Here is a 12,549-nt window from a genome sequence, read left to right as displayed (position 1 = left end):
TTTTTTAAGAATTAAAAAAAAAAACAATCAAAATTCATACCTGAGAGTCTTCACTACCACATGCAATAAAAGCTTGTTCAAGTCCCCCAAAACATGACCTAATAACAAACCGGGTACGCCTATGGCCTTTGTACTTTGCAACAAGCCTGATGTTACCATCTATACTCCACAGATGGATTTCTTGGTTCAGAAGATTAACCAGCAAGAACCTATTATCTCTTGATAATGAGAATGAAGTAATTGTTTGATCTTCTTCAATCACCCTCTCAGCTTTAGCTTCTCTATCAAGCAATAAAATTGCAGTGGGTCTACACATACTTATAATCTGCTTCCCATCACTTGTTATCTCTAAATCAGAAATCTTCAGAGTTTTCTGCCCTTTCCAACATTCTACCTCTTTCCCGTCCAATTCCCACATGCAGATGCTCTTATCATTGATGCCAGAAAATATCCATTTCCCGTCTGGAAACCACCCACAGGATACCAGGCCAAGGCCCACTTTCTCATAAACCTGGAGGCACTCACCAGAAGAAACATCCCAGCGCCTGACAACCTCTTCCATCCCACAAGTAAGAAGCTGGTGGTCATTAGGACTCCACGAAACAGAGGAGACAGGTTTTTGGTGACCAGATAATCTATGCTTCAAAGAAACTCCACCATTTACATCAATCTGGAAAGCATGTCAAATTAGCTGGCACGTAAGAAACATATATAATTGTTCCATGAGCAGAATGACACGGATGCATCTGAACCTCCAGCAGTCCCTTGTTCTTCAAATAAGGGGGTTGCACATAGCGAACAAGGCATGCCCAGTGAAGCTTATAAATGTTTATGGGGAAGAAATAGTTGATTATTTAAGAATTTTAATGGTGTTTGATTAATAAGGTCGCATAAACAGAGTGATTAAACCTCGAAAGACACCATATGAGAAACACACAATTAAATATCCCAGGCAGAAAGTTGCAGGCAGAATCAAATAAAACAGCAGAGAAAGAATATGGAAAAACGATTGAATAACATAACATGCTAAAAGCAAACAATTATACCTCCCATATGATTGCTGATCGATCGTTAGAGGATGAAGCTAAGTATTTCCCATTATGTGAAAATTGTAAGAACCAGACTTCATCTGAATGTGCTTCTAATATCTGTTCCAGTGGGAATAAGAGAAAGACTCAATCTAGTGGTGCCAGTAATGCATAGAAAGCAACTGAAAATGGAAAGGTGTAGTCTGCTCATGGAAATAAAATCCAAAGCAAAAGCTAAACATAAACAGGACTTACTAAAAACATATAAATTAAGCAATAGCATTCATCAAAATTTTCAATTTCCCAATAAAAAAATGCCCTGATAGATTATTGATTCGACTTTCATTTCTGCTTCTGACCCCAGAAATCTTTTCCACTTAGTCACTAAGATAATAGCTCTGTATAACTAAAATTTGGTCAAAGCACACATTATCTAACAGCTCATAAAGAAAAACACTACATCACAGAATTCAATCAAAACCAAAGAACCTCCATATAAAGCCATCATTTGCAAGTATGCCCTAACCTGCAAAATTCGAGAAGGAATCTGATCTCTTCCACACTGATGATCTGAGTATAACGACATTTCTTTATCCAACGAGTTGTGAAAGAAGCAAGCATCCCGTTGTAAGGTAAGAGCCTGTTCAACTAAATGTTCCAATCTGCTCTCAGGTATTATAACTGTTGGGGGAAGCAGCTTTTGCAGTTCCTCCAGCAGCTTGGACCGCGGCTTTATCCTTCCATTGTCTTGATTGGAAGAACCAACTGAATCGCAACGTGTAGAAGATATAATGCAGGAAGAAAGTTCACAAATTCGACCATTATTAATGCAGAGAGGAGCAATCTCAGTCCTCAATGTCTTCAAAGCATCCACAATATTGTCCCCATCCAAAAGTTCAAAAAACTTCTGCTCCAATATCAGAAAAGATGCTGACTTGACAATGTTTTCATCCTTTAGGCCAATGTTATGCAATGTGACTACACTTTCATCCCAATTGCCATTGAGAACTTGCTGCATAAATAAATCTACTGCAGATGAATGTAATGGTATCCCAGACTCTTCCTCTAAATGAGCACAGCTTTTCTTATATCCAAGAGAATGCAACGCCTTGGCTATTATTCTGACAAATTCAACTCTTTTAATAACTCCTTTTGAGCCAAGAACCTCTTTGTCCCCTTCAGATTGTGGGGGGCGAGCCATCAAATCCCTGGAACCAACAATGGACTCTGTTAAAGATGAACCGTTGGAAAGACCTGTCAACCTTCCGGAGGCTAATTTCAGGCGTTTTGAGGCTGGTTCATCATCCTCTACACCTCCCATGAAATGCACACCTCAGCCCATATATTACAGCACGGTAACCAGACAACTAAGGAGTCTAATTAAAAATGCCTTGAATTTATCACAATATATATCTTCCTGCATAACATAGACAAGTAAAATTTGTTAAAATGGAAGTAAGGATGAGGCATAGAGTCATAAAAAAGTTCTCCTTGATTATATGATTGCAAACAACAGCAAAGTAAAATGATATATAAGACAATAGAAAACAATATCACTTGTACTGAACATTCTATGGGTTGCCTTTTCTGAAGGTGTCTTTCCCAACTCATCTGTTGGTTTCTTTACATAAACTCCTGTAATTATCAGTCTTGCAGTAACTGCTATCATATAGAAACTTAAAATATAACTGTTCAGCTAAGCTTTAAAGGCTTATGTTCAAAGTATAACTTCAGTACAGCATCCATCATTCAAACCAACTGCACATGAGAATGAGATTGACAGAGTTTCGAAAGAATCAATAGAACTTCTGGTTCATGGATTTAAATTGGCAAGAGAACCGGATGCTAAACCATTTTTTAGACAAAAACAAAAGTACAGAGATAAAGAAACTTGCCTTAGATCAACTTGGTTCAGAATAACTGCAAAGCTTGAAGAAAGATACAACACCTCAAATGAACTGCAATGGCATTCCACTTTTCATTATCTGTACCATGCCAAATGCTTCCAAGTAAGAAATACTGAAGATGGGCTTAATTTTTTTTCTTTTTTCTTGCAACTTTTGTTTTTGTATATTACAATTTGCACTACCTAGCATCAATAACAAGACCTGTTGATTTAAGTTATGCAAGAATGACTTGGAAATACATAGTTATGATAGTTTGGGGAATATTAAACTACATGAATTAGAGAATATGACATCGTATGAACATAGGATGCAGTGTGGGACAAAAAGTAATTGGCTTTAAGAACATGGCCCCTTATTGAAATCAGATTATGTAGGAGAAAGGTGGCAAATTACCAGGTCACTATTCTTTATCTCTGTCAAATTACACTATCTGATTTCTCATCAAAAACGGAGATTCAAAGTGTAATAATACATTGATCCCAAAGCAATAGAAACTCGATAACTCATCATGCTACATTAGCATCCATTGTAGGAAAGCTTGCTTGAGTCTAACAAAAAATTCCCCCCTGTAAGAACTGGGTGCCAGGATTATGTTTGCTTTTAAAGTTTTGAGAAGTGATTATTTTCATAAAACTCATCATTCTCCAATAGAAATTTCAAGAAATGGATCAACTGACACTTCCATTAACTTCTAAAATCCAGTCTACACACCACATTTAAAGACAGAAATTTGATGCTTAGATAGCTTAAGCTTCTACCCGATATGGTAAATTCTCACCCTAACATGGAACTTTCATCTTCAGTGAGGCAAACAAATGCCAAGAGAAAGTATTTATCCTGGAGTTCAATTTAATTCCATCATGAAACAAAGTTAAACATGGTAATTCAATCCCCTTTGATAACTAATTTAATTCCTAAATCACCACATAGAGTACAGCCATTCATGAAAAAGATCATCACAAAAGAAAATCAACACTAACGCCCAAACAGTGTCCTTATCAGCACCAATTGTTGATAATGTATGCTCAAAAGGCATGATTTCAGTGTGTCAAACTGATATGTCCATCAATTAGAAGCCGAAAAGCTCATTTGGCTCCTTAATAACAAGCCAAACTGAAAGTTCTGAAACTTTCATAATCAACAAAGGCCATGAAACAAAAATGTGAATGAGTACCCAAACTACTAGCACAAGAAACCCAAAATAATAATTGACCAGACACATTACAGCAAAAATAAGCAAGAAACACTCAAGACCCATAAAACCAAATGAAAAGGAAAGGACCTTGCCAGGAAAAAAATAGCAATATCGTTTTAATTTCAGTTCATGTACAGAAAACACTTAAAACCCAGATCAGAGACAACCATTAATGCAACAATCCATCATCTCCATCACTCAAGAGCCCAAAACACCAAATCCACTCCAAAACTAAGCACCCAATACACAAACCATCATGAAGACATAAAAGCACAAAAAAAATCTAACAGAATCAGTAAAAAATAACTGCAAGTTAGGAGATAAAAGAGCAAACTCTGAAATACCCAAAAACCGAAATCTAGTTTGGTAGGCGAATCAGATCAAGAAAGATGAAAAAACGATTGGAAGAAACCAAGTCTAAGATGATCAGAAATGGGTAAAGGTGAAAATAAAGTGAAAAATGTTCCCTGTTTGTTTCTTTGTCGGTTACAGGAGTATAGAAAAGCACACGCTGGATTCAACCCAGAAAAGATTTTTAAAAAAAATTACAAATTTGAAAGAACAATATCAGTGATCATAAGCGGAAAATAGTGATGATAGCAATTATTTTCGGAGAAAAAAAGAAAAAACAAGGTGTGCTGGGTTGGTACCTTGCTTTGTGTATTATAGAATGAAGAGAAGGATAAAGGAAAAGGAAGGAAAAGAGACGGAGAGGGTTTGGTCTTGTAATGTTTGCTCGTTGCGTTGAGGAAACCAACTGAATGGGGTTATGGAGAGACATGGAGGGGATTAGATAGAGAGGGATTGGGGCGAGGAGGTCTGCAAATTCTGCAATCACATGGACTCCACCCTTTTTGTGGCCCTGCTACGAAAATGGCCAGCTTGCATGAAAATGTTTGTGAAAATGGCCCATTCTTCTTATCTTGGGTGGACTGGATTTACCATTTTGGGATGTGAATGATCTTTTTTAAACTTGATAAGAACAAATTTTAACATTGATGCATGATAATAATTCATGGCTACATTATTCAAAAAAAAAAAACATGAGATCTATTAAGATATTTGATTTGTTTTGATTAGAATATCTTTACTGATTTTGATAAATTCATATGAATCGGAATAAATCATTAACTCTATGTAACCATCACATGATTTCATGAATAAGATATATTTGGAAAATAAGTTTCTCCGGTCATTCAAAATAGTTCAAAAATGATAAGATCAAACGAACTTCATGTAATCACCACATGATTTCATGAAGAAGATATATCTGAAAATGATAAGATCAAACTATATATTTTTAAGAACAAGTAGAGATTGAACATGAAGTTTATTAACAAATTTCTTTTTATAGATATTCCAAATATTATAATTCAATTCAATTCTATAATTTAATATTTAATTCTAAATTTATTTATAAATTAGATTTACTGTAGCATGTAATTTCACCTTAAATTTAAGTCTATTTGTTTTTGTGTTTCAAAAATGTTTTTAAAAAATATTAAACTTTTTTGTTTCAAATTGAATTTTTTTTATATTTTTAGATCATTTTAATATTTTAATATCAAAAATAATTTTTAAAAAACATTTTAGAAGATACAAAATAACCACTATACTGGGATTATACATTACCAGATAACCGCACGTAAGCAACTGTTCTGTTATTGGTCCGCTGCCATTGTTACTCCTCGCAACAGAGTAAAATCCAGCGATCAGTTAGCAGTTATAGCAGCTTTTGAGTGCTGGAAGAAAGCAAAGAATAGGGGTCTAGAAGCATGGTTTTGTTAAAAATACTTCATCTCTCCAAGCACCATGAATATGCTGCAAGCCATGCGTAAGCAGCTCCAGAGAGAATTAATTCGCAAGGGTTTTATTCCAGAAGATGTCTCAAGTTGCAATCCAAATGCTCATGTTCCAGGTATAGTCCATGATGTCCTTGTGGCTGGTCTGTATCCAATGGCGGGGAGGTTCCTTCCTTCCACCAAAATTGGAAAGCGTGTTGTAGAGACTGCTAGTGGCGCTCAGTCCCTTGATTATAAGCTATCATTTTGGAAGTCAAATGACTACCCTTAGGTTATATATGATGAGATAACCCGTGGAGATTGGGCATGCACGTAAGAAACTGTTCTGTCATCGGTCCGCTGCCATTGTTACTCCTCGCAACGGAAATTGTAGTCACTCCTGCAGAGGATGGCAGTGAAGAGGATGGCGGCAACGACTACGATAGTGCAGATGGAGCTGAAAGTGATGAAGAAGGAATGGAGACAGATGGCAGATTAGGCACACAACACGTTGAGAGAGCAATTATCTGCAGCAATTCAAATTAAGTAGTCATTCCTATTCATACTGATGTACGGGGTCTGATCCTTCATCAAACCTTTTAGTTCACCTTAATTCTACTTTGTCATCATGTTCTTTTAGGTTACACATCCTCACAAACACAGAGTACTTCCTCCTGCCCTGTAGGCCTATGTATATATTGCATTCTGTCCATTCACGGGCTACGTGGGATTTCATCACCAGCAGAATCTGTGGAGTCATTGACTTCAATGGTCCATGCAACTGAGATCGGCAAGCCTGCTTCGGCAAGAAGAGGGATGAATCAGAATCCAAATAGCTTCCTTAACTCATTGATCATGAACAACGACACCCAGCAGAGTATTCCTTCCCATGCATTGCAAGGCCCCGCTTCAGCTGGGAACGGTTCTGGCATGCATGGACGGTTAGGTCCAAGGGGAGCTTCCTCCAAGCGGCAGCGTGCATGGAAATGCAGTCAAAGAGCATGTATACTATTTATAGGGATTCTGCTTGTTTTACAGAATGGTCGTGATAGTGATATGAGCTGTGGTTCAGTGGGCTTTGTCCCTGCAATGTTCTAGTATAATACGAGGTTTTTTTCCCCCCCGATAGAGATGAGTATTTTACATGACATTCAACTTGAAAAGTCAGAAAATGCTTTAAAAAAAACATAACATATTTTTTAAAATTTATTTTGTTGATATTATCATATCAAAACCATGAAAAAACAATAAAAAAAATATTAATTAAATTTTTTTAAGCTGAATGCATTTTTTAAAATTATTTAAAAAAATCAAATACAAAAATAAACAGTCATTAAAATAATTTTTGACATTATACTTTTAATTTTTTGTTTTTTATATTTTAATGTGTTGGTGTTAAAATTAAATTTTAAAAAATAAACAAATAATTATTTTAACATAAAAAGTAAGTATTTTGAAAAATAAACTTTGCAATATTCTATACAAACAATATATCTGTAGCTGCTACAAACCTCTGTCCTTGCATTGAAATGGAGGCATAAAACAGGCATTTAGTTACTTCAACTAATCTGCGAATTTTAAATAACTGTTGACATTTTAATTTTTTAAATAAACTAATTGGTGGAGGAATTAAATAATAAACTACGTACCCTTTAATACTACTGTTGACACTTCAACTAAATGCCTGTTACTTCAACAAAAATAACTGTTGACAATTCAACTAATCTTTAGTTTTACGTCAAATCTCATATATATCAAAACAAATTTAATTGCTTTCTATTTATTTTTATATCTGAGATCATTTTGATAGATTCTCATTAAAACTAGTAAAAATAAATTTTGTAATATTATTTTTTTTTTTAGAATTCGAGTTTCTCACATTTGAAGGAAAAAAAAGATAGATTGGCCAGAATGATTCTCAATTTAAAAATAAATTGAAATAAATTGAATACTTAAATATAAAAATAAATTAAAATAACCGTGCTCAGCTGTAGGATTTTAGACAGAAAAAAAAAGGCCAAAATTTAAATGCAAGTGGTGAAGATAAATTTATTTTTATTGTTATTATTATTATTATTATCAAAAAACGATAGCTATAAGTGGTCAATTTTGACGAAACAAAGAGTCCATTACAAAAGAAATTTAGGTTAAAAAGAACAACCAAGCAATCAATCTCAAAACAAACCGACATGGATTTAAAAGTCAGGCATCTTAAGATTTGTATTGGCATAATAAGAACATATCATCAACAAATAATGAAAAATAATTGTTCAACAATATTTTGTGATATCAACTATGGTAACCAATATACTTGAGGAAATAAGTATTTATTAATATATCTTTACAAAAATATATACAATAAATAAAAATTTATGAATATAAAGTTTTTAAAATATAAATATACTCTAATAAAAGTATGCTAAGTCTCGTGCTAGCAAGACTCAATAACAATTAGACATGATATTGTGTTAAGTTCCAAACACACTAAAAATAATAATCATTCTATTCTTTCTAGATATGCTTAGAGAAATAACTAGACCATTATTGAGTGCACTTAGATAAACATCCTCTCCTAGGCTTGCTCGAGGAAATGAGCATCTTCGTGTAGATATGCTTTTTTAAATTCATTTATAAAACGAACCCAACTTCCGTTAGATTTAGTTTTATAAAAGAATTTAGTCTCTAAAGACTCAGCTATATTTAATGTTTTGAATCTATTTTCTTATTTTTTGAGGTGTATAAAAATCTTATAAGTACATATTATATTTCCATCAATATATTAATACAAATTTAAGATATATTTATCACTCATTATATACTATAAGGATAAAATTATATTTTAGATCTTTTTCTTTATAAAAAATAAGATTTATCAACTATAAATACAATATAAAACCTTCAAAACAAAGATATATAATTTTTATATATAATATTTTCATAGTATTTTTTTCTAAAATATTATTGTATTTTTTTTTAAAAAAAAATACTTATTTAAGTATCAAAAAATCCCAACTTTCATAAAAAAAAAATCTTTTATAGCTATTAATCATAATTCACTTTGGCCTATTAAATAACAAGTATAAATTATCAACCATCTTAATTAGAAAAAATAAATAAAACTAAATAATTCACTAATTATCCAACCAAAAACCTAATTATTAAAGTAATTGGATTATTTGGGACTTCATCAATGCTCAAACTTCATACCATGACGATCCATTGTTTGATATCCTTTAATGAAGCCATGTCAATTATCTATCAAGACAATGGTAGAATGAAATCAATTGAGATCAACAGTTTTTTCATATCACGTAACTCGTTCAGTTTGTATACCTACACGGCTTCATCTAAAACAATGACAGTATTTATTCGGTCACCACCAAGTACAATAATATCTCTCAATGTCGTCACCATTTTATTTATTTTCTGTTGTTTCCTTTCACTGTGACAGCAATAAACACTGCCAGAGTACTTCCAAACATAAAATCTATTTTTCATAGGTTTTGAAGCACAACTGGAGCAAGAACCAGTGCAGTTGCTTCATTAATTTCCATGTGCGTGTGCAATGCTGACCTCTTCCTCATCGCATTCTTCAATGAAATCCTCTGGACAAATCTCAGAGGGTTGAAATTCAACTCCATGCACAGGCATCAAGTGCTTTACATCCAGAGGGTGAACTTCAGCAAAGGAAGATGCTATTGGAATATGCTTGTAACTATTGCCAACTTGATTTGTAAGAGGGAGCATTGCCTCCTTGGAGTGAAAGTGCCAGTCACTATGCATCGAACACTTGTCTTCAATCAACATTTGTGCAACTGTGATTTTAGACCTTCTGTTGGCAATTAGTCAATATTCAATTGGTGAAATAATAAAAGAAAGAATAAATAGCAAATCAAGTTACTACCATCCTGGCATAAAAGAGATGTATATCAGAAATGAACAATCACCAGACTCGAATGCCCCTGCTAAATAAACATCATGAATAAAAAGAGAAGAGGTTATTTCAGCTTTATGATAGATCATATCCATGCCCTATCCAACTTAGCTACAGATTGGACTGATAGTAGAAAAAAAGTCAAGCTTTTCTTGAATAAAAACTCAGATTGACTCACCCAAAACCGTAGGACGCTGGTCGACCTAATAGGCGTGGCCAATAGATGGCGGGTTGTTGCAGTCTTTACGACAGAATTGACGCCACCATCAGGAACACGTTATTCATTTGTCTTGGCTGTCTAGTTGTGGATTTGTGTGTTCGCGACCTCAGCAGCAGCGACAACTGTTCCCTGTGGATCTCCTTCCTCGAATCGGGCTTGTGAATATGGAAAGTTTGATCGTTGTGAGGCTATATGGATTTTTTTAGTTAATTTATGCAAGATTTTTGTGAAACCTACAAATCAAAAACCCATTATGTATTTAGAGAGACGGGGGGGAGGGTAATCACTGTGAAAGTAAAAGATAATTTGAAATCCAATAGATTACATGAAGAATCAAACTTCAAAAATAATACGATCAATGATTTCCTTCCCAGAAAATCCTTGAGTCATTTTTCGAAGAGAAGAAACAAACAGATTGACATCTGAAAGAGAAGGTAGTTTTTATTTTCATTGCTTCCTAACATGCCCTTTTTTCTATTCTTTTTTTTTTTTTTTTGCAATGAAAGAGGAAGGGAAGGAAAAATTATTTGTCTGAAGATATAGTCCCAAGAAAACAAATCATGCCGCCCAGTTGGAAAATGAATGTACATGAAACGTGGCAAGCAAAGAATCGTTGAAAAGACATGAACTGCCAAGAGGTTATGATTGCGAATGAAACTGAAATTTAAGAAACGGAAAGAAAACGACATAAATGTACTTACCTGGTTGTTTGCTAACAGAATTAGAACAGAGCCATCAACAGAACTGGAGCAGAACTATGAGATATTGAGAAACTGGCCAGTGGAAAATACAGTCTCATTCAATGACACGTCAAATTAAAGGGAAAAAAAAGAGAGTAGCTCCAGCAATCAAGAACTGAAGACAGCCACTAAAAAACTCGGGAATCGAAAAACTAAATTGCAAGTGGGTGCAGTATTAAAGAAGAAGACACTATTTGAACCAGCAGTGTAAATGGTTCTAGTTGTGAAGCGAAACCATGAGCTTATTAGTTTTTTCGGTAATGTAATAAAAAAGCACAGAATTCATTACAGGTCCATATTCAAAACATCCATATTCAAAACCTAAAAGAATAAATAAAAGATGCAGCAATCAAACTCACCATTTCGATGGCCTTCCCACATTCTCCTTCTCTTCTTCTCCTTCAAATTTGGCCTGGATATCAACCCTGCATAAAACACACATCACAGCCACAACAACATTTACCAAGCATCTCGACAGTTTCACTACCATCAACCTAAAAAAAAAAGAGTGCAGTGAATTTCTTTATCTCCTCCATGTACTGTCCTCTTGTAAACAAACAAACAAACAATCCCTTTGCTAAATGCAGTTCAAGAACGTAAAATGATTTATTAAACCCAAACCATCCAAAATCATACAAAGGGATTTAATATTATTTTCAATCCAAATACGTTAAAAAATATACTTTCACCACTCAATCATATTTTACAAGAAGATTTCTATAGCTAGCGCTGACCTCTCAGCAGAGTCTGTAAATAGCTTCAGTTCTTTTAGAGAAGCACGAACATCTTATGTATCATGTCCTTCTCTTCCTCTTCAAACACACAACAAGACAACAACATTAATCAAGCAAGCTAACATTTTTAACAACATGGATCCAAAGAATCAGAAAGACAAACCCAATCGTTGCTGACCAATAATTAATCAAGCAAGATTGGTTACAACACATCAAATAGTAAAACCCAGAAATGAATTATCTAAAAACTCTAAAAACGAAAATTTCTTCAGCAAACCCTAGAATTTTACCTTGGAGGAACTTGACCCAAGTTGGAGGAGACCAGGTTAGCCTAATTCAGCTTGTTTGCCGCTCCTCTCCCTCTGTTTGTTGCTTTCAGTGCTGCAAAAGAGACCCTTTCACAGGGCTCCTAACGTCTCTCTCAAAGATCTCCTCTCCGCCTTTTTTTCTCCTCTCAACCTGTTCCTTGCTTCTATAATTGCAAAAGGGACTGAAAAATCATTGATCCATCCCTTTTTTTTCCCCACTGATCCCTTTTTGTGTTTACAGGATTCCCAGTCATCTCTCTCCATATCCTTCACCCTCCTCGCTATCGCTCTCTTTCTTTCTCTATTTCTTTGCCAAAAAAACAAAAAAAGAAATGTGGATTTTTGGTTGTTTTTTTTTTAATTTTATTTAAAAATATATTAAAATAATAATTTTTTATTTTTTAAAAATTATTTTTACCACCAACATGTCAAAATAATTTAAAAATATAAAAAATATTAATTTCAAGAAAAAAATTAAAATCTTCATTGGAAATAAAATTTTTTCCTCAAATAAATTTTAGAAAATAAATTATTTTTTAATAATATTATAAAAATAATTTAAAAATATTTGATTATGTTATAAAAAATAAGTTGAAAAATTATTTATTAAAATAATAAAAAATAAATTTTACAAATTAAAAAATTAAATGAGAATGAAATTAAAAAAAATTATAAATTATTTCAAATAAAATAAATAATAAT

At 33.6% G+C, this 12,549-nt stretch overlaps 1 protein-coding gene and 1 long non-coding RNA gene across 6 annotated transcripts; both read right to left on the bottom strand.

Moving 5' to 3' along the window:
- Nucleotides 1-7: 7 nt before the first annotated feature.
- LOC105107833 (WD repeat-containing protein 26-like) lies at nt 8-4,967 on the bottom strand. 2 transcript variants are annotated; one of them, XM_011001897.1, is made up of 5 exons: nt 4,781-4,967; nt 2,924-3,013; nt 1,555-2,445; nt 1,047-1,148; nt 8-670 (listed from the first exon to the last, which is right to left on the bottom strand). In XM_011001897.1, the coding sequence occupies exons 3-5, from the start codon at nt 2,347-2,349 to the stop codon at nt 35-37; spliced, it is 1,533 nt and encodes a 510-aa protein (XP_011000199.1). In that variant the 5' UTR covers nt 2,350-2,445; nt 2,924-3,013; nt 4,781-4,967; the 3' UTR covers nt 8-34. The 2 variants fall into 2 exon arrangements, with proteins under 2 accessions (XP_011000199.1, XP_011000201.1); XM_011001899.1 differs by lacking the exon at nt 4,781-4,967 and adding an exon at nt 3,329-3,483.
- A 4,195-nt stretch (nt 4,968-9,162) lies between these two features.
- LOC105107834 (uncharacterized) lies at nt 9,163-12,176 on the bottom strand. 4 transcript variants are annotated; one of them, XR_838948.1, is made up of 6 exons: nt 11,830-12,176; nt 11,540-11,617; nt 11,165-11,230; nt 10,767-10,838; nt 10,024-10,298; nt 9,163-9,876 (listed from the first exon to the last, which is right to left on the bottom strand). It is a non-coding gene; the product is annotated as an uncharacterized LOC105107834 (long non-coding RNA). The 4 variants fall into 4 exon arrangements; XR_838949.1 differs by having other exon boundaries at nt 9,163-9,743; XR_838947.1 differs by having other exon boundaries at nt 9,163-10,298; nt 11,165-11,299.
- Nucleotides 12,177-12,549: the final 373 nt, after the last annotated feature.

This window comes from Populus euphratica, unplaced genomic scaffold, assembly GCF_000495115.2.
Source record: "Populus euphratica unplaced genomic scaffold, PopEup_1.0 scaffold413.1, whole genome shotgun sequence".
NCBI lineage: Eukaryota > Viridiplantae > Streptophyta > Magnoliopsida > Malpighiales > Salicaceae > Populus > Populus euphratica.
This window is presented reverse-complemented; position numbering and strand designations above follow the sequence as displayed.

Bases quoted from the DNA above. Each gene is read 5' to 3' on its own strand.
- LOC105107833 (XM_011001897.1), bottom strand. From the start codon at position 2,349: ATGGGAGGTGTAGAGGATGATGAACCAGCCTCAAAACGCCTGAAATTA. The intron at 1,149-1,554 runs GTTAGGGCATAC...CCACTGGAACAG, and splicing joins TTCCTTCTCGAATTTTGCAG to ATATTAGAAGCACATTCAGA. The intron at 671-1,046 runs GTATAATTGTTT...CATGCTTTCCAG, and splicing joins GATCAGCAATCATATGGGAG to ATTGATGTAAATGGTGGAGT.